Source organism: Chiloscyllium plagiosum, chromosome 23 (genome assembly GCF_004010195.1).
Source record: "Chiloscyllium plagiosum isolate BGI_BamShark_2017 chromosome 23, ASM401019v2, whole genome shotgun sequence".
Lineage (NCBI taxonomy): Eukaryota > Metazoa > Chordata > Chondrichthyes > Orectolobiformes > Hemiscylliidae > Chiloscyllium > Chiloscyllium plagiosum.
In genome coordinates, this window is record NC_057732.1 from 123,814 (window position 1) to 146,417 (window position 22,604).

Below are 22,604 nucleotides of genomic sequence, written 5' to 3' on the forward strand. Positions count from 1 at the left end.
ATCAAGCTTTCTAGTTTTTTTAGCTGTAGCAGTCAAAAGCTGTTTGGGTCCCAGAAGAGTTGGGGCTTCATTAATATGATTACCAGCTGCTACATCCTCGGAATTGTCTCTTGATGTTGTTTTGTCCTGTATTAGAGAATTGCCTGTAAGAACCTGTGTCTAAATTTACCTTTTTGCCAAGGGGTGTTTATGGGATGTTACTATAAAGGAACAATTAATTAGTAGGGGTACTGTATCGATTATTCAGTTAAGTTTTCTAATAGTTAAGATATTCTAAATTACTCTTTCTTTTGACTGTAGTATTTAAATAAATTGTATTTTGCTTAACATCGAGTAGTTTGACTAGTTGCATTACATTTGGAACAAACATTTCACGTCTGTCTTTAAAATAAGAGAAAGTTAGGGTCTAGGCTACCTTCATAAAATACTTTCAGGTGGTCTGATCCATAACAATGAAAGTAGCAAAAGTATGTGAAACAAAATTGCAGAAATAATAAGCTTCAACCAAGGTGAAGCAGACAATGTGGTGTAACTTTATCAAGCAGAAATGGAATAAATGTGACAATGGGAAAATGGCAATAGTAGCAAAAGCTATCACATTCTTAAAGCCCTTTTTGTCTTCTATTTTGCAACAAAATACAAAGTACTTTGGAAATAATTTGCAATGATCAAATTCTCCCTTTAAACCATGTGCTTCTTTTCGGTGGTCGGATTTCCATGCATGGGGATTGGAATAATTGCCATCACATTGAGAGCGTACTGGATGCTGCTCTCTTGGACATTATTGAAAAGTTTACATCAAGTTGCAAAACATTGGCCAGCTTTACGAGACATGGTTATTGAGTCTGGCCCACTGCAGTCAGCACAGGCGAGTCAAGCAGTTTTGTCCACTGGCCAAGTTAAATTGTTATGCAACGGCTGTGTCACTGCACCCTGTCCGAAATCAACACATGCAGTGTCACGGATTGTATTCTCGTCCAGTTGGTAAACTGGGATAAACTGTGATGCAGCTGATACAGCCTCAAAACATCTTTGCTGTGGCTATAGGTACAAAGTTTTGGCAACAGTCTACAACACAACTACCTAAGTCCCCATATCCCTTCCAACAAAGGTAGGAAGAGAGATGGGGATTCAAGGCAGAAATTCAGGGAGCTAGGGTGGAAGCTTAGAGCTAGAACAAACAGAGTTGTTATCTCTGGTTTGTTACCCGTGCCACGTGCTAGGGAGGTAAGGAATAAGGAGAGTTATTGAACACGTGGCTACCGAGATGGTGCAATAGGAAGGCTTTTGGATTCCTGGATAATTTGGGCTCTTTCTGGGGCAGGTGGGACCTCTACAAACAGGATGGTCTTCACCTGAACCAGAGGGGTACCAATATCCTGGAGGAGAAATTTGCTAATGCTCGTTGGGAGGGTTTAAACTAATTTAGCAGGGGAATGGGGACCTGAACTGTACTTCCATATACAGGAGGTTGAGAGTAGTGAGGTCAGAAACAAGGTTTCAAGGTCACAAGAGAGCATTGGAAAGCAAACGTTTGGCTTGAAGTGTGTCTACTTCAATGCCAGGAGCATCCGGAATAAGGTGGGTGAACATGCAGCATGGGTTAGTACCTGGGATTTCGATGTTGCGGCCATTTCGGAGACATGGATAGAGCAGGGACAGGAATGGTTGTTGCAGCTTCCAGGATTTAGATGTTTCAATAAGAACAGAGAAGATGGTGAAAGAGGTGGGAGATTTGACATTGTTAATCAAAGACAGTATGCAAGGATTGTGAAGGTTTGTAGCTCAGGTTGAGGTTTAGGGTGTAGGTATGCTCGCTGAGCTGTAGGTTTGATATCCAAACATTTCATTACCTGGCTAGGTAACATCATCAGTGGCAACCTCCAAGTGAAGCAAAGCTGTTGTCTCCTGCTTTCTATTTATATGCTTGTCCTGGATGGGGTTCCTGGGGCTTGTGGTGATGTCATTTCTTGTTCGTTTTCTGAGGGGTTGATAGAGGGTATCTAGATCTATGTGTTTGTTTATTACATTGTGGTTGGAGTGCAGGCCTCTAGGAATTCTCTGGCATGTCTTTGCTTAGCCTGTCCCAGGATAGGTGTGTTGTCCCAGTCGAAATGGTGTTTTTTTTCATCTGTGTGTAGGGCTACGAGGGAGAGAGGGATGTGTCTTTTTGTGGCTAGCTGGTGTTCGTGTACCTTGGTGCTAATTTTCTTCCTGTTTGTCCAACGTAGTGTTTGTGGCAGTCCTTGCATGGGATTTTGTAGACGACGTTGGTTTTGTCCACGGGTTGTACTGGGTCTTTTAAGTTTGTTAGTTTTTGTTTGAGAGTGTTGGTGGGTTTGTGTGCTACTACGATTCCGAGGGGTCTTAGTATCAAGGACAGTATTAAGGTGGCAGAAAGGACATTTGAGGACTCGTCTACGGAGGTAGAATGGGCTGAGGTTAGAAACAGGAAAGGAGAGGTCACGATGTTGGGAGTTTGTAGAGGCCTTCGAATAGTTCCAGAGATGTAGAGGAAAGGATTGCAAAGATGATTCTTGATAAGAGCGAAATTGACAGGGTAGCTGTTATGGGGGACTTTAACTTTCCAAATATTGACTGGGAATATTATAGTTCAAGTACTTTAGATGGTTCAGTTTTTGTCCAATGTGTGCAGGAGGGTTTCAGGCCAACAAGGGGCGAGGCCACACTGGATTTGCTACTGGGTAATGAACCCAGCCAAGTATGAGATTTGGAGGTAGGCAAGCACTTCGGTGATAGTGACCACAATTCAGTTATGTTTACTTTAGCGATGGAAAGGAACAAGGTAAGATTTATAGCTGGGCGAAAGGCAATTACGATGCAATTAGGCAAGATTTAGGATGCATAAGGTGGGGAAGGAAACTGCAGGGGATGGGCACAATTGAAATGTGGAGTTAATTCAAGTGACAGCTACTCCGTGTCCTTGATAAGCACCTGTCAGGCAGAGATGAAATTGTCGAGCATGGGAGGCATGGTTTACTAAAGAAGTCGAAGCTCTTGAAGTCAATAGGAAGAGGAAGGTGTACGTTAGGATGAGATGTGAAGGCTCAGTTAGGGTGCTTGAGAGTTACAAGCTAGCCAGGAAAGACCTAAAGAGAGAGCTAAGAAGAGCCAAAAGGGGACATGAGAAGTCATTGGCAGGTAGGATCAAGGAAAACCATTAATCTTTCTACAGGTATGTCAGCAATAAAAGAATGACTAGAGTAGGATTATGGCCAGTCAAGGATTGTAGTGGGAAGTTGTATGAGGAGTCAGAGGAGATAGGGGAAATGCTAAATGAATATTTTTCGCCAGTATTCACACTGGAAAAAGACAATGTTGTTGAGGAGAATACGGAGATACAGGCTACTAGGCTAGATGGGATTGAGGTTCACAAGGAGGGGGTGTTAGCAATTCTGGAAAGTGAGAAAATAGGTAAGTCCCCTGGGCCAGATGGAATTTATCCTAGGATTCACTGGGAAGCCAGGGAGGAGATTGGCTTTGGTCTTTATGTCGTCATTGTCTACAGCAATAGGGCCAGAAGACTGGAGGATTGCAAAGAAGGGGAATACAGACTGGAGGATTGTTCAAGAAGGGGAATATAGACAAACCTGTTAATTATACACAAGTGACCTTTACTTCGGTTGTGGGCAAAGTGCTGGAAAAGTTGATAAGAGATAGGATTTATAATTGTCTAGAAAGGAATAAGTTGATTAGATAGTTAACATGGTTTTATGAAGGGTAAGTCATGCCTCACAAACCGTATTGAATTTGTTGAGAAGGTGACCAAACAGGTGGATGAAGGTAAAGACGTTTTGATGGTGTATATGGATTTCAGTAAGGCTTTTGATAAGGTTCCTCACGGTAGGCTATTACACAAAATATGGAGGCATGGGATTGAGGGTGATTTAGTAGTTTGGATCAGAAATTAGCTAGCTGAAAGAAGACAAAGGGTTATTAAGAAGACAAAGGTTGATGGGAAATGTTCATTCTGGAGTTCAGTTACTAGTGGTTAGATTACATTACATTACAGTGTGGAAACAGGCCCTTTGGCCCAACAAGTCCACACCGACCCGACGAAGCGAAACCCACCCATACCCCTACATTTACCCCTTTACCTAACACTACGGGCAATTTAGCATGGCCAATTCACCTGACCTGCACATCTTTGGACTGTGGGAGGAAACCGGAGCACCCGGAGGAAACCCACGCAGACACGGGGAGAACGTGCAAACTCCACACAGTCAGTCGCCTGAGGCGGGAATTGAACCCGGGTCTCCGGCGCTGTGAGGCAGCAGTGCTAACCACTGTGCCACCGATGAACCACAAGGATTTGTTTTGGGGCCACTGTTGTTTGTCATTTTTAAAAATGACCTGGATGAGGGCTGAGAAGGATGAATGAGTAAATTTGCGGATGACAGAGGTCTAGTAGAGTTGTGGAGAGTGCCAAAGGATGTTTTACGTTATAGTGGGACATAGATAAGCTGCAGAGCTGGGCTGAGGGGTGGCAAATGGAGTTTAATGCAGAAAAATGTGAGGCAATTAATTTTGGAAGGAGCAACAGGAATGCAGAGTATTGGGCTAATGGTAAGATTCTTGGTGGTGCAGATGAACAGAGAGATCTCGGTATCCATGTACATAGATCCCTGAAAGTTGCCACCCAGGAAAAGGGTTATTAAGAAGGCATATGGTGTATTAGCTTTTATTAGAAGAGGCATAAGGTCATGTTGCAGCTGTACAAAACTCTGGTGCGGCTGCACTTGGAGTATTACATACAAATCTGGTCACTGCATAATGGGAAGGATGTGGAAGCGTTGGAAAAGGTTCAGAGGAGATTTACTAGGATGTTGCCTGGTATGGAAGGAAGGTCTTATGAGGAAAGGCTGAGGAACTTGAGGCTGTTTTCATTAGAGAGAAGGTTGAGAGGTGATTTAATTGAGACATATAAGATAATTAGAGGGTTAGATAGGTTGGACAGTGAGAGCTTTTTTCCTCTAAATGGGAATGGCTACCATGAGGGGACATAGCTTTAAATCTAATAAAAGCTAATAAATCAAGGGGTGATAAATATAGGACAGGTATCAGAGGTAGATTCTTTACTCAGAGAGTAGTAGGAGTGTGGAACAGCCTGCCTGCAATAGTAGTAGACTCACGGTTAATGGCATTTAAATGGTCATTGGTAAGGCATAGGATAAAAATGGAATAGTGAAGGTTTAATGGGCTTCAGATTGGTTTGACAGGTCAGCACAACATCGAGGGCTGAAGGGCATGTACTATGCTGTAACGTTCTATATTTAGATTAGATCCCCTTCAGTACGGGAACAGGCCATTTGGCCCAACAAGTCCACAGTGACCCTCTGAAGAGCGACCCACGTAGACCAATTCTCCCACTATACTTACCCCTAACTAATGCAAAATGGGCAATTTAGCATGGCCAATTCACCTGAGCTGCACATCTTTGGGTCATGGGAGGAAATCACAGCACCTGAAGGAAACGCATGCAGACATGGGGAGACTGTCTGTGTGGAGTTTGCACATTCTCCGGGGCAGGAATTGAACCTTGGTGTGTCAGGCAGGAGTGCTAACCACTGAGCCACCCTGCCATCCAAATGACAAGAACCATAAACTTTGAGGGATACAATGCAAAAGCCTGATCATCACATTCAATCCCACACGTCATGGTCTTCTGGACTGATATTAACAAAATTCAAGAGATAAAATCATCAATGGAGACAAGAATATTGCACAATTATTTAAACAAGGTTGGCAACCTTCCATCTAGACAAGACGTTTGATGAAGATATCAGGTATAATCCTAGCAAGTCAACAAATTCATATTGGAAAATGTTTAGCAGAAGGTTGTATAAATATTGCTAGCTTTGTTTTTCAATGTTCACTCCACAAATAGCATGAACACTTGAAGCTTGAGATGCTTGGGCAATAAAATCATTTTTGATGGAGAAGCTGTCCTGTCTCCCCATGCAAATCAACCTCCCCATATGTCTTGTCTCTTAGAAGAATAAGAGGAGACCTTACTGAAACATCCAAAATTCTTAGGGGACTTGATTGGGTAGATCAGAAGAGTCTAGGACCAGAAGGCACAATCTTATAATAAGTGATCGCAAATTTAAGATAGAGATGAAGAGGAATTTATTCGCTCAGAGGGCAATGAACTGTGGAATTCCTTACCGCAGAGTGCTATTGAGGCTGGGTCATTAAGTATATTCAAGGTTGAGATAGATTTTTAATCATTAAGAGAATCAAGGGAGTAGAGTTGACGATTATCAGATCAGCCATGCTTTCGCTGAATGGCAGAGGCAGACTTGATGGGCTGAATGGCTTTCTTTTGCTCCTATTATTCTTTCCTTGATACAATGACTAGGTGAGCTGGAATTGAACGAAGCAGCATTCCAAAATAACACTCAGATGGTGATGCCTTACATGCAATCCTCTAAAGTGGCTGATGATGGACTATTTACATCTGCAAGACATCACCACTGAGATAAATCATATCTTTTTGAATGTTTTCATGAGTTGTGGACATATTGGAAAAACTAGCATTTGTTGTCCATTCCTATTGCTCAGAGGGCAAGTGATAATCAACCTCCATGGTATGGGTCTGGAATCACATTTGGGACAGACCAGGCAAAGACAGCAGAATTCCTTCCCTATTGGTCATTAGTGAGCCAGTCAGCCTGACAATTGACATTGTCATCATTAGGTCAGCTTTCTATCCCAGGATTTTATTGAATTCAAATTTTACCATGAGCGTGGTGTTTTGGATTCCCAGTCCAGTGCTCACAATGCTACCGCCTCCAAGAATCTGAGTTTGTCTTCATCGAAGAGAATATTTCATTTCAACAAGTTACTTTACAGTGTAGATTCAAATAACAATGGGATTTAAGTTAAATTATTCAGTTGTCATTTTGTGCCAATTCCTGGTGTGATTTCATTTCAGGTGATATACTCAAAAACGTTTAAGTGGACAACTTTTTAAAGCTTTAAAAAAAAAACTGGGATCCTAATTTCTAAAAATGCAAAGACAAAAAAGTAATGGTTAACCCAATCACTGATTTTTATGCAGTCCAGATATTATTGCATGACTTTTGTACATCTCAGAGCACTTTATAGCCAGTTAATGCTTATCAAGTTTGTAATGGTAAAAATATGTCAGCCAATTTGCCTACTGTAAGCTCCCACAATGCAATAATGACTAGATAATGAATTTCTGTGATTTTGGATGAAGGATAAATATCAGCCAGGACACGAGGCATAAGCCCCTTGTTCCTCTTCGAATAGCCATGATGTGAAGGTGCTGGTGTTGGACTGGGATGGACAAAGTCAGAAGTTACTAAATCTCTAATTTTCTATCCACTTAATTTATTAGAGGTCTGGGAAGAGGACAAGAGAATGGAACTGAATTGATTGATTTCTCAGAATGAGTACAGATGTAATAAGCCAGATGGTCTATTGTAGTACTGCAAAATTCTACACTTCCGAATATGTGCAGGACACCTAAACTAAGAATGAGATCTACTCCACGATCCAGTCAATGTAACAGGCCAGTTTAGAGACGACACTCTCAGCAGCTTTATAAACAGAGTCTCATCATAGGACTGAAACTTATCTAGTGTCATTTGATAGTCAAAAAGTATCAAGACCTGTTTGGGGTAAACAAACTAATGGATTTCATACTGGCAGTGAAGAAATACTCGGAGACATACATGATACCGTCAAAGTTTAAAGTTTTTGAGTTGAAATTCCCTGAACATAATGACTAGCTGGTATTTTTTTGGATTTTTAGAAAGCTCTAGATAAACCTTCAAGTAATGCACTGATGTACTAGGTTGATGAAATAATTTGCAAATTAGCAAACTGAATTAAAATGAGTTTGCAAATATGAAGATAGCTGATGTTCTCATGGCTGCCTGGATAGTCTACTCCAAACTTACCATTGCTGGCAGTACACAGATATTTTCTGCAAAAACAAACTATACATTCTAACTATGCTGGAGAATGGAACAGACATGACAAATTTTCAGAAGAGGTTTCAATAATTAAGCAGTAACGCTAAGAAATATTTGATTCACTTTAATGTGGTCAGGCACTAGTAAATGGCATGTAATGAATATAATAAACTCAATTACAGACTGCAAAACGTATTTAACCACGTATCATGCATAACATCTAAAACGTAGGTGAAAAGCTTCAAAAAAGCAGTGTAGAGAACAGTTCATAGGAGTACAACAAACAAGATTTTGAACTGAAGATTCCAGATGATGGAGAATCTCACAGCAAAATTAATTTTCACTGAGAGGCAAACCAATCAGGATATTTAAATTGAAGAAGATAAAGGATATTATTTTTTGCTAGCAGGTTTGAGAGCAAGCATAGCACTTCAGGATTACAACAATAATTTTATCAGATATGCATAAAAGTAATCAGTTTACATCAATTTAAAATAGAAATAATTTTTAACAGCTTGAATTGTCATTTTCGGAGGATATCAAACACAATACAGGAAAATACATTGTGCCTTCTTTTTATTTAATAACTAATGCCCTTCACAACTCAATACAGCACAATCATTAATGTATATTCTCATTTATATTCCTGATAACCTAGGCCTTTTCCACAACTTTTACCTCAGTAGTGAAGTTCTTTTTTCAACCCTTTCATTTTCAATTTTTTTCAACTACTATCTTCAGCGTCTATTACTACAACTGTTTAAAGCACCCACCCTTTCAGAATGAGGGTGTCGCTGACCCACCCATGAACGTCTTGAGAAGATAGTGATTTAATACAATTGAAAAGTTTGCCAGATCACTTCAAAGTACAGTTAAGAGCCAACACATTGGTGTTGGGCTGGAGTCATATGATAAACCAAACGAGGTAAGAATGCAGCTTTCCTTTCTAAATAACATTCATAAATCAACTAGAGTTTTATGACGTACAGCCTCAAGATCACTTTTATCGCTCCTTGCTTCAATTTTTAATTTCTTGATTTAAAATATAAGCAGAATTCAAATTTGTCACTTGTCACTATGATATTAGAACACACATTCACTAAATAACAGGTCCACAACACAAGAACCTGTATACATTTAAATCTTCCGCCATTTTTTTCTTCAAAAGGAGACAGGCATAATTTTGATTCAGAGTAAAACTGCCCTGTTATAGCAACCTTCCTTCTTTCCTGGCCTCACCTCAGTGTTCCAAACATGTTAACACTTACTGCTCCCAATAACTCTAGCTATAGAACTGACCTTCCTAATCTCACTCTTCTTCCAGACGATAGCACACAAATTAATGAGAAGATTATTACTAACAGTTGTTTGTCAGGCTAGTTTATGACTTCCCTGTGTCCCTTCATGTCATGAACTATGACATAGAGTCATAGAGATGTACAGCACAGAAACAGACCCTTCGGTCCAACTTGTCCATGCCGACCAGATAATCTAGTCCCATTTGCCAGCACTCGGCCCATATTCCTCTAAACCCTTCCTATTCATATACCCATCCAAATGTCTTTCAAATGCTGTAATTGTACCAGCCTCCACTACTTCCTCTGGCCCTTTTATAACTTTCCCCTCTCACCCTAAACCTATGCCCACCAGTTCTGGACTCCCCCCACCCCAAGGAAAAAAACCTTGTCTATTTATCCTATCTATTATCCCTTGTGATTTTATAAATCTCTGCAAGGTCACCCCTCAGCCTCCAATGCTCCAGGAAAATAGCCCCAGCCTATTCAGCCTCTCCCTGTAGCTCAAATCCTTCAACCCTGGCAATATTCTTGTAAATCTTTTCTGAACCCTTTCAAGTTTCACAACATCCTTCCACTAGGAAGGAGACTAGAACTGCATGCAATATTCCAAAAGTGGCCTAAGCAATGTCGTGTACAGCTGCAACATGACATCCCAACTCTGATAATCAACGCTCTGACCAATAAAGGAAAGCATAACAAATGCCTTCTTCACTATCCTACCTACCTGTCATTCCACTTTCAAGGAGCTATGAACCTACACTCCAAGGTCTCTTTCTTCAGCAACACTCCCCAGGACCTTATCATTAAGCATGCAAGTCCTGCTTGGATTTGCCTTTCCAAAATGCAGCACCTCACATTTATCTAAATTAAACTCCATCTGCCACTTATCAGCCTATTGACCCATCTGATCAAGATCCCGTTGTAATTGGAGGTAACCTTCTTTGCTGTCCACTAAACCTCCAATTTTGGTGTCATCTGCAAACTTACTAATTATACCCCCTATGTTCATATCAAAATTATTTATATAAATGATGAAAAGCCGTAGACCCTGCACCAATCCTTATGGCACACCACTGGTCAAAGGTCTCCAGTCTGAAAAGCAACCCTCCACTACCACCCTCTCTCATCTACGTTTGAGCCAGTTCTGTATCCAAATGGCTAGTTCTCCCTTTATTCCATGAGATCTAACCTTGCTAACGAGTCTCCCATGGGGAACTTTGTTGAACGCCTTACTGAAGTCCATATAGATCATGTCCACCGCTCTGCCCTCATCTTGTTACTTCTTCAAAAAACTCAATCAAGTTTGTGAGACATGATTTCCCATGCACAAAACCTGCTGACTATCCCTAATCAGTCCTTGCCTTTTCAAATACATGTAAATCCTGTCCCTCAGGATTCCCTCCCATCAACTTGCCCACCACCAATGTCAGGCTCACCGGTCTTTCATTCCCTGGCTTTTCCTTACCACCTTTCTTAAATACTGGCAGCATGTTAGCCAACCTCCAGTCTTCCGGCACCTCACCTGTGACGACTGATAATATATCTCAGCAAGGTGCCCAACAATCACTTCCCTAGCTTTGCACAGAGTTCTATGGTACACCTGATCAGGTTCAGGGGATTTATCTACTTTATGTGTTTCCAGACATCCAGCACCTCCTCAACTGTAATATGGGCATTTTTCAGGATGTCACCATCTATTTCCCTACATTCTATACCTTCCATATCCTTCTTCACAGTAAACATTGATGCAAAATACTCGTTTAGTATCTTCCCTATCTCCTGTGGCTCCGCACATAAGCTGCCTTGCTGATCTTTGAGGGACTCTATTCTCTCCCTAGTTAGCCATTTGTCCTTCATGTATTTTAAAACCCTTTGAATTCTCATTAACCCTATCTGCTACGCCAAAGGTGGCATGGTGGCTCAGGGGTTAGCACTGTTGCCTCACAGCACCAAGGACATCTGTTCGATTCCAGCCTTAATTGACTGGCTGTGTGGAATTTGCACACTCTCCCCATGTCTACGTGGGTTTCCTCCAGGTGTTCCAGTTTCTTCCCAAAGTCCAAAGATGTGCAGTTTAGGTGAATTGGCCATACTAAATTGCCCATAGTGTTCAGGGATGTGTAGGCTAGGTGCATTAGTCAGGGGAAATGTAGGGGAATGGGTCTGGGTAGGGTAGTCTTCAGACAGTTGGTGTGGACTTATTGGGCCAAATGACCTGTTTCCACACTATAGAATTTCTATCACACCTTTTTTTGCCCTCCTGATTTCCCTCTTAAGTATACTCCTACTGCCTTGATACGCTTCTGAGGATTCACTCCATCTCTCCTGTCTATACCTGGCCTGTGGATCCTTCCTTTTCTTAACCGAAACCTCAATTTCTTTAGTCACCCAGCATTTCCTACACCTACCAGCCTTTCTTTTCACCCTAACAAGAATAGACTGTCCCTGGACTCTCGTTATCTCATTTCTGAAGGACTCCCATTTTCCAGCCGTCCCTTTACCTGCAAACACCTGCCCCCAATCAGCTTTTGAAAGTTCTTGTCTAATACCGTCAAAATTAGCCTTCCTCCAACTTAGAACTTCAACTTTTAGATCCGGTCTATTCTTTTCCATCACTATTTTCAAACTATTAGAATTATGGTCACTAGCCCCAAAGTGCTGACACCTCAGTCACCTGCCCTGCCAAGAGTAGGTCAAGTTTTGTACCTTCTCTAGTGGGTACATCCTCATACTGAATCAGAATTTTTTTTGTACACACTTAACACTTAACAAATTCCTCTCCATCAAAACTCATAACACTATGGCAGTACCAATCTATGTTTGCAAAGTTAAACACCTTATTATTTGGAGATAACTGAAATCTCCTTACAAATTTGTTTTTTGATTTCCTGCTGACTCTTATGGGGTCTATATTACAATCCCAAAAAGGTGAGCGTCCCTTTCTTATTTCTCAGTTCCACCCAAATAAATTCCCTGATGTATTCCCAGGAATATCCTCCATAGGTACAAAGGTAATGCTATCCCTTATCAAAAGTGCCACTAACCTTCCTCTCTTGCCCCCTTTCTAACCTTCCTATAACATTTGTATCCTAGAACATTGAACTGCCAGTCCTGTCCATCCCTGAGCCATGTCTCTGTAATTGCTATGATATCCCAGTCCCATGTTCCTAACCATGCCCTGAGTTCATCTGCTTTCCCCATAAGGCCTCTTGCAGTGAAGTAAATGCAGTTTAATTTAACAGTCCTACCTTTGTTCCTGCCTGCCCTGACCATTTGACTTGCTCCCCTTCCTAACTGTACCAGTCTCAGCCTGATCTCTTTCCTCACTATTTTCCTGGTTCCCACATTTCCCCACCCCACCCCCAACTCCACCCCCTCCCACATTTCCCCACCCCCCCCCAACTCCACCCCCTCCACACGCCCCACCTTACTAGTTTAAATCCTGCCTAGCAGCTCTAGCAAATCTCCCTGCCAGCATGTTACTCCCCTTCCAATTCAGTTGCAATCCATCCTTCTTGTACAGGTCACTTCTACCCCAGAAGAGGTTCCAATGATCCAAAAAAGTGAACCCTTCTCCCCTACACCACCTCTGCAGCCATGCATTCATCTGCTCTACCCTCCTATTTTGACCAGAAACTTGGCTGTTCTTGCTACATTCCCCTGAGAGTCCATCACCCCCTCCATTTTCCAAAGTAGCATACTTGTTTGAAATGGGGATAGCCACAGGAGACTCCTGAACTACCTGCCTAACCCTCGCACCTTTCCTGGAGTTACGCCATCCAACTGACTGTATCTGCGGCTTTTCTCCCTTTCTATAACTACCATCCATCACATCTCCTTGCTCTTGTAAATTCCTCACTGCCTCTAACTGCCACTCTAAGCGATTCATGCGATCTTGGAATGCTTCCTTCTTTTTCAGAGATTTTACCTTCATCAGACATACGATAGGCAAGAAACATTTGAACCTTAAGGCCACAACCTCAAAGACACCACTGCCTCCAGTTATAGATCTCCATAATTACAACTATATAGTTTATCTGCTCCTCACCCACCAGGAAACATGCTGTTCAGGACCATCCTACTCTCAGTTTCGGCCCACCTCATACTTGAGCAATACACAAGACCTCTACCACCTAGATGGACAAAGGTAGCAGATACCTAGAGAAACCATGACATTCAAATTCTTCTCCAAGACATAGCCCATCCTGACTTGGAACCATATCACTGTTCCTTCACTGTTTTTGGGTCAAAATCCCAGGATTCTCTCTTTCTCTCTCACAACCCTGCGGTGACCCTTAACCTCAAGGACTACAGTGGTTAAAGAAGTCAGCTCATCACCACCTTCACCTATGACAAGCAATCAATGCTGGCCCACCCAGTGACACCGACATCCCATGAACAAACAAAAAAATGATTAGATTAGATTCCCTCCAGTATGGAAACAGGCCCTTTGGCCCGACAAGTCCACACCAAACCTCCGAAGAGTAACCCACTGAGACCCATTCCACTACCCTATATTTATCCCTGATTAATGCACCTAACACTATGGGCAATTTAGCATGGCCATTTTACCTAACCTGCACATCTTTGGATTGTGGGAGGAAACCGGAGCAAACCTGCACAGATAATGTGAAAACTCCACACAGACAGTCGCCCATCCCTGGCATTGTGAGGCAGCAGTGCTAACCACTTAGCCACTTTGCCACCCATGATGTCTACAGGACAAGTGTGACCCAAGACACTCAGCAATTTCTGTTCACAATATCCATGCACTTCAAAGTGTCTAGCACTGCATAATTTCGAAGAGTTTGAGTCAGAGACATCTTATTCCATGATTTTGCACATTACTCACACATCAACAATGGCTTAGAGTCCTCCCTCTGTGTAACTTAAAAATATAGTTTGTGTTAACCTGAATCCATAATAACTCCAGTCTCTCCAGCATCAAATTCCATTTGCTTCACAAAACAGAAAAATCTCTCATTGCAAGAGGACGACACTGACAACTTCCATATTGCCAGTTCCTTAATTGTACAGAAGTTGAATCCTGCTAAAATCAGGGATATATTGCCCAAGCTTTTCATCTCTCATTCATCAGGACAAATGTAAGACTGCCAAATTTCAAACAATTAAAACCATTTGTATGACAAGGTAAGAGGTATCTGATTTGTTGGCAAATCAACTGTAACTGGCTGAAGCATTGCCATGGAGAAAGCAACAGAAATTAAAGACACCCCCAGCACTTTGGGTTTTTTTAAAAAACACCACAACACTTCAACATATTCCTTATGCGAGTAGATAATAGGTCCTTTGGTATGAAATTAGCACAAATTAGCCACATTGTGAGCTCAACTTGATCATAAATTTATTGTTAACATAAGTATTAGTGCAATCAGGATAGTTTATAAAATTTCATCCAATTGTGGAATCACATTTATCAGTGGATGTTTTGCTTTGGGTTTTTCAAGCACCCTTTTCTCCTGTAGTACAAAATATTACAATTCTTTGAAATTTGACATTAAGACCACAAGAATTAGCAGAAGTAAACTACTCAATCCATCAAATCTGCTCCTCCATTCAATTAGATCATTCATGGTTGATTTGAAAATTCTCAACTCACTTTCTTGTCTTCTCGCCATAATCTTTAATTCCCTTAATTATTAGAAATCTGTCTATCACAGCACTGAATGCATTTAATGGCCAAACCTTGACAGCCCCCTGCAGTATAGAATTCTATAGACTAACCGGTCTAGAGCCCTCTGGCTATAGACTCTCCCAGAAGGGGAATCAATCTCTCTGCATCCACCCTGTTAAGTCCTCGAAGAATCTTGCGTGCTTCAAGAAGATTACTTCTCCTTTTAAATCCTACTCAACCTCCCTTGTAAGAAAATCTCTCTACATCTGAGACCAGCCTTGTTATCCTTCTTTGTACTACTTTCAATGCCAGAGCTGAAAATGTGTTGCTGGAAAAGCGATTCCTGAAGAAGGGCTCATGCCCGAAATGTAGATTCTCCTGCTCCTTGGATGCTGCCTGACCTGTTTCCAGCAACACATTTTCAGCTCTGATCTCCAGCATCTGCAGTCCTCACTTTCTCCTACTTTCAATGCCAGTAAATCTTTCGTTAGTCAACAAGACCAAAACTGTTTATTGTAATCCAGCTGTGATCTGGTCAGTGCCTTGTATAGTTTTAGAAACACCTCCTTATTTTTCTATCCTTTGGAGCAAATCTGTCTTCTCTATTATCTGCTGAACTTATAATCTATCTTTTTGTGATTCACACCAAAATCCCTCTATACTTTCCACAGAATCCCTTTATACAGCTTTCTACAGTCTGTTGAAACTTTATTGCTGGAACAGCACAGCAGGTCAGGCAGCATCCAGGGAACAGGAGATTCGACGTTTCGGGCACAGGCCCTTCTTCAGGAATAAGCAGAGAGGAAGGCTCAAATTCTCTAATGACCCACTCCTGCTCCTCAGTCCTATGTTTCTGCATTCCATTCAACCCCTCAAACCTGCTAGCAATGGCTGCCCCTCTTTGTAACTTGTGCGTAATTTGTTGTTCATGTTGGAGACCCAGATTCACTGTGAATACAGGCCCCAAAACTCACCCAGCGACGGCTCACAAAATCCGCTGGTATCACTGATTGCAACATTCCGTAAAAGACCTTCAAGGAAAATAACACCAACTAACTTTCCAATAACAGAATGGGAGAACATCAGAAACAGGGGCAGGCCATTCACATCCTAAGCCGGCCTTGCCCTTCACTAAGACCAGTCTGACCTGCTCCAAGTCTCAAATCTTCCTCAATGTCCAAGTCTACTTGAGCACTTTCATAGAGCACAGAACAAAGAACAGTCCTGATTTGAAGATGCTGGTGTGGGAATGGGGTGTACAAAGTTAAAAATCACACAACACCAGGTGATAGTCCAACAGGTTTCATTGGAAGCACTCGAGCTTTCGCAGCATCGCTCCTTCATCAGGTGATAGTGGAGGGCTCAATCCTAACACAGAATTTATAGGACAAATTTGCAGTGTGATGTAACTGAAATTATATATTGAAAATTTGATTGTTAGCCTTTCATATGTTAGAATACCATGATAGTTTAATTTCTTTCATATGAAAATCACAAAACCTTTTTTTTTAAAGTTGCATTCTCAGGTTAACTGCTAACAAGAGCTCGACAATATGGTGACGGTGTTGCCTCCCTGTGTTCTCTCTCTATGCCATGATGTTTAGATTGATTCTCATCTAAAAGTGAGATAACGGAGTTTTACATGACTTCATGCAGTTTTTGAGCTCACAGTGCTACAGGAATGCATGCAGTTCGGACCTTCATCCCTCGACGTTGTGCCATTTATCTTCTCTAAGATCAGACTAACCTACATGCTTCCATTTACTTTGTTCCATGTGCCTATCTAAGAGTCTCTTAAGTTTCTCTCACGGAAAAGGTGGGGGGGTGCGGCCAGTGTTTTTGCGGAAGATGGATTGTTCCACATACCCTACGAAGAGGCAGGCATAGCTGGGGCCCATGCGGGTGCCCATGGCTACTCCTTTTGTTTGGAGAAAGTGGGAGGATTGGAAAGAAAAGTTGTTCAGGGTGAGGACGAGTTCGGTCAGTCGAAGGAGGGTGTCGGTGGAAGGGTACTGTGTGGTACGGCGGGAAAGGAAGAAGCGGGGTGCTTTGAGTCCTTCGTGATGGGGGATGGAGGTGTACAGGGACTGGATGTCCATGGTGAAGATGAGGCGTTGGGGACCGGGGAAGCGGAAATCCTGGAGGAGGTGGAGGGCGTGGGTGGTGTCACGAACGTAGGTGAGTCTCTATTTAAATAATATTCAGCTTTTCTATTCTTCCTGCCATAGTTCATTTTCCCATGCTATATTCTACCTGCCAAGTTTTTGCCCACTCATTTAACTTGTCTATAGACTCCATGTGTCATCTTCACTACTTGCCTCCCTGCCTATTTCTTGCATTTGCCCTGTGTGTGCAACACAAAAACCTTCAGCAACATGCCTCTCTTTTCAGCAATAAAACTACCTTTTTAAAATCTCTCACCTTCATGTTTGCACCAAACAAATAATGCAGTTGACCCCTTCTTTAACAGCTGGACAGAAGAGAGAATTCATTAATAGACTGTCAGGAGTTTCGTGAAGAATCACTGGATGCTGGCAATTTCAATTTTAAATTCAAATTTTTTTTTAAAAATCACAACAGGTTAAATAAAATTTGCAGCAAATCAAAAAAAATTAAAATTCACAGTTTCTTCATTATTACAAATTCCTTACACATACATCAGATCCTTGCTATGCAATTTAAAGTGCACCACAACAGTCAATATCAGTGTCATTTGGAGGACTATTCTCACCAGTTTATAGCAGCAGCGCCTCTGTGGCGTGGAAGCAGTGATGGATGGTAGATTATTGATCCATGCTTTGGGTGATTAATAACATCCATAGGAATGAACTGGCTGCAGAATGGGAGCACATTTAGTTCTGCTCCAACTGATTTATAGGCCTCAACAACATCTGCAATAGGTTTTCCCTTCAGCCTCCACTTGGGAAACTTAAATACTGGTGTCCCATCCTTCTCTGCTGCAACAGCTGAGAGAAAAAAATTAAAATGACAATAAACATTAGTTTATAACATATTTACCTCTGTGATCTTTTTAACTCTCAAAGTGTACTCCCCTCCATCCTCCCAAAACAAAACAAACTCAATTTATCTTTCAAGAGATGGGTTACCATTTATTAATTGCATTAATTGAAAGATTCTAAAATGTCATTTCGTGCGAATGGAAGAGGATAAACTAATACCCAACACTTGTAACAACATTGCTGGCAAATGTTTCCTGATAATGGTGAAAAGTACAAAGGCCAGATCCACAGACATAGTTCACAATGAATTCACTGGTGGATCAACAATGAAATTCTTATTTATCCAATTATGAAAACATGTAAACTGCTGTTGGTTTATTCAGAATTGTAATTAAGGATAAAACTGTGAATTCAACATGCAGACACTATTCTCTTGCTCTTCCAGTAATGTCTCATTTTATTGCACCAATATAACATCAAATAAAAGAATGGTAACTGCAGATGCTGGAACATAGAAGAGTACAGCACAGGAACAGAACTCTGAAATAAAAACAGAAAACTCTGGGAAACTCAGCAGGTTGACAGATTAAGTGGAGAGAGAAATGTTCTGAGTCTGATATAACTCTTCTTCAGCTGTGTTCTCCAGCACTATTTTTTATGTACAGAAAAATCTCAGTTATCGAGCAATCAATTATCCAAAATTCAGATTATCCGAACAAGATCTCAAGATCCTGTAAATGCTTCCTTTGTTTATGATCAGATCAATTATCTGAACAAAATACTCCCTGTCTGTCTCGTTTGGATAATTGAGGTTGTTCTGTAATGGCTAATTTGGAATATCAAATCATTTTTCTGTTCAAAATATTTCATTCGCCTTGTGTCTGATGACTTTTGCTTTGAAAATCCTGTCAGCAAATTCATACTATTTGTTTTCTCGATGTTAAACCTCACAGCTACAAACAGTTCAAATTTTTATACTCCAGCCTTGAGACAAAGACTGCTGCCCTGAAGGCTTCATCACTATCCAAAATCATTCAATTTACAGTCAGCCACAAATCTGTTTCAGGCCGAACAAAAGAAGTGCCAAATTTCTAAAGAAGAGGCTATTCCTGAACTCACTGTCAAAGCCCCTCCTGCCTTCATTGCGGGTGTTGGCAAGGCCCTTCCTGCTTTGACTTGATGGGGCTCTCCTACTCTGACTTAGGGCATTAATCAAGGCCCCTCCCAAAGTCAATGGAGGCATCAGAGTCATAGAGATATACAGCATGGAAATAGACCCTTCGGTCCAACTTGTCCATGCCGACCAGATATCCCAACCCAATCTAGTCCCACCTGCCAGCACCTGCCCCACCGCCTTCCAAGCCCTTCCTATTCATATACCCATCCAGAAGCCTTTTAAATGTTGCAATTGTACCAGCCTCCACCACTTCCTCTGACAGCTCATTCCATACACGTACCACCCTCTGCATGAAAAGGTTGTCCCTTAGGTCTCTTTTATATCTTTCCCCTCTCACCCTAAACCTATGCCCACCCCAGGGAAAAAAACTTTGTCCATTTATCCTATCCATTCCTTTCCTATCAGCCTTTCCTTTCACCCTACTAGGAATATACTTTTTCTGGACTCTCGTTATCTAACTTCTGAAGACTTCCCATTTTCCAGCTGTCCCTTTACCTGCAAACATCTGTGCCCAATCAGCTTTTGAAAGTTCTTGCCTAATACCATCAAAATTGGCCTTTCTCCAATTTAGAACTTCAACTTTTAGATCTGGTCTATCCTTTTCCATCACTATTTAAACCTTATAGAATTATGGTCGCTGGCCACAAAGTGCTCCTTCACTGACACCTCAGTCACTTGCCCTGCCTTATTCCAGAAAAGTAGGTCAAGTTTTGCACTTTTCCTAGTAGGTACATCCCCATCGGCATGGCCTCTCCCACTTTCATCCCACTCTCAGCAGAAGCCACAAAAGCTGGAACCCTGAACGATCAATCACTTTTCTGTGCAGAGTTTTTTTGCGCCAATCTTTGAACTTGCCCCAGGATTCGGTTGTGACCAGCTAACTCTGCCTAGATGAGAGTGTGAAACTGTAACCTTCTAGTTTTGTACCACAACCTAAGATGACTATGTCTCAGTCACTGTGGAAAGGGTGACAGGAGAACACAAATCCAGCGACAAAATTCTAGTTACAAACTACAATTAAAATATTGCCTTAGATTGAAATCTTACATATATCCCATGCTATTTTTGCAGCAGCTTAAAGGTGAGAGTACCATCGATGCTTACCTTGCAATATCTAAGTGCTTTATTTTCATCTCCACACAACTTACTGGAAGTTTGATGAAAAATTCATTAAAAAATATATATTCAGACCAAGAAAGAGATAGGTAATGATCGCCATAGAATCACAACAGTGTGGAAACAGGCTATTCGGCCCAACAAGTCCTCACTGACCCTCCGAAGAGTAACCCACCCAGATGGATTTCCCCTACTGTACATTTGCCCCGACTAACATACCTAGCCTACACATCCCTGAACACTTTGGGCAATTTAGCATGGCCAATTCACCTAAACTACATATCTTTGGACAGTGGAAGGAAATCAGAGCACCAAGAGGAAACCTACGCAGACAGAGGGAGAATGTGCAAACTCCACACAGACAGTCACCCAAGGTTGGAATTGAACCTGGGTCCCTAAGGCTGTGAGGCCGCAGTGCTAGCTACTAAACCTCCGTGCCACCCTTTTTATTTTAACATTAGATGATAAACAAATCTTTACAAGAATTGTCAACTGTGAGAAAAGTTAGAAAAATCAAGCAAATCAGAAATAACACATTGTTGTATCAAGTTCCAAGCGAATGCCACACTCCATGTAGAATTCTATTTCTGATTATCGTCCATTGCAATTCTATTATTAGGTGTAACTATTTTAGAACAGAAACTATCAAAATACCTGCCCATAAGCATTTTGCAAAATCAGCACACTTTCTGAGGTTGTAGCTTTGTTCAACTAAACCATTTCCAATCTGGCCAGAGTGGGGCTGATATGAGTGCTTCACTTCACAAATCCCAATGTAGCTGACAACTAACTTGTAACATTCAACATGAAAATCACCAGCACTGGCATCCTTCACTCTGGCGGGTATAATAAACCGCTGGTTTCAGGCTAGGAACAGAATAAATAAAGATAGCCATCTAAGAAATGTTTAACTTTGGTATCGAGAGTTCAGACTCTGCTCAGTCAGTACAATCACTTCTCTCTTTCTTTATTTACAGAACTTTCTCTTGTAGAGTTTTTTATACCTACAACAAATGCACAATGATGTTTACAAAATATTCTTACTCTAGAGTAACAAGAAAATTCCCCATAAAACTGCTCATCATGAACATCTCATCTACTGAATATTTAATCCGCATTAAAAACCAACATTACATGCCACGTTCCACTGATAACGAGCTGATTAGCTGTTGAAGTAAACTCGCTGGCAATAACAACATACTTTACGTGGACTCCCCTATATGAATAGAAAGCCTTGACAAACAATTAAATCAAGACATTAGATAAGCTTGACAGAATTTCCTTTTAACATGGGTGGCACGGTGGCTCAGTGGTTAGCACTGCCACCTCACAGTGCCAGAGACCCAGGTTTGATTCCAGCCTTGGGGGACTGTCTGCCTGGAGTTTGCACATTCACCCAGTGGCTGCGTGGGTTTCCTCCTGGTGCTCCGGTTTTCTCCCACAGTCCAAATATGTGCAGGTCAGGTGAATTGGCCATTCTAAATTGCCAATACTGTTCAGGAATAAGAACAAAGAACAAAGAAAATTTACAGCCCCGGAACAGGCCCTTTGGCTCTCCAAGCCTGAGCTGATCCAAATGTACTGTCTGAACCTGTCACCCAATTCCTAAGCATCTGTATCCCTCTGCTCCCCACCTACTCATGCATCTGTCCAGACTCATCTTAAATGAATCTACCATCCCTGCCTCTACCACCTCTGCTGGCAACGCACTCCAAACGCCCACCACCCTCTGTGTGAAATACTTGCCGCGTGTATCCCCCTTAAACTTTCCACCTCTCACCTTGAAAGCATGACATCTTGTTATAATCCTTCACCTGGGAAAAAGCTTGTCTCTATCCACCCTGTCTATACCCTTCATGATTTTATAAACCTCAATCAGGTCCCCCCTCAATCTCCTTTTTTCTAATGAAAATAAATCTAACCTACTCAACCTTTCTTCATAGCCAGCACCTCCATACCAGGCAACATCTTCGTAAACCTTCTCTGCACCCTGTCCAAAGCGTCCACATCCTTTTGGTAATGTGGCGACCAAAACTGTACACAGTATTCTAAATGCGGCCGAACCAATGTCTTGTACAATGTTAACATGACTTGCCAGCTCTTATACTCAATACCCCGTCCAATTAAGGCATGCATACTATATGCCTTCTTGACCACTCTATCCACCTATGCAGCAACCTTCAGGGTACAATGAACCTGCACTCCCAGATCTCTCTGCTCACCAACTTTTCCCAAGGCTCTTCCGTTCATTGTATAATTCACTCTGGAATTAGTCTTGCCTAAATGCATCACCTCACATTTGTCTGGATTGAACTCCATCTGCCACTTTTCCGCCCAACTCTCCAGTCTATTTATAACCTCCTGTATTCTCTGACAGTTTTTTATGCTTTCTACCACTCCAGAAATCTTCTTGTCATCTGCAAACTTGCTGATCATACCAACAGTGCCCTC

The 22,604-nt window shown here is 41.7% G+C and overlaps 1 protein-coding gene across 1 annotated transcript in view; it reads right to left on the reverse strand.

Moving 5' to 3' along the window:
• Positions 1 to 22,604, reverse strand: part of LOC122561527 (mitochondrial 10-formyltetrahydrofolate dehydrogenase-like) — a 141,582-nt gene that overhangs the window by 115,792 nt on the left and 3,186 nt on the right. The window contains exon 3 of the mRNA XM_043713262.1: positions 17,632 to 17,866. Within this exon, the coding sequence (XP_043569197.1) occupies positions 17,632 to 17,866 (235 nt within the window). The remainder of the gene's footprint in view (positions 1 to 17,631; positions 17,867 to 22,604) is intronic.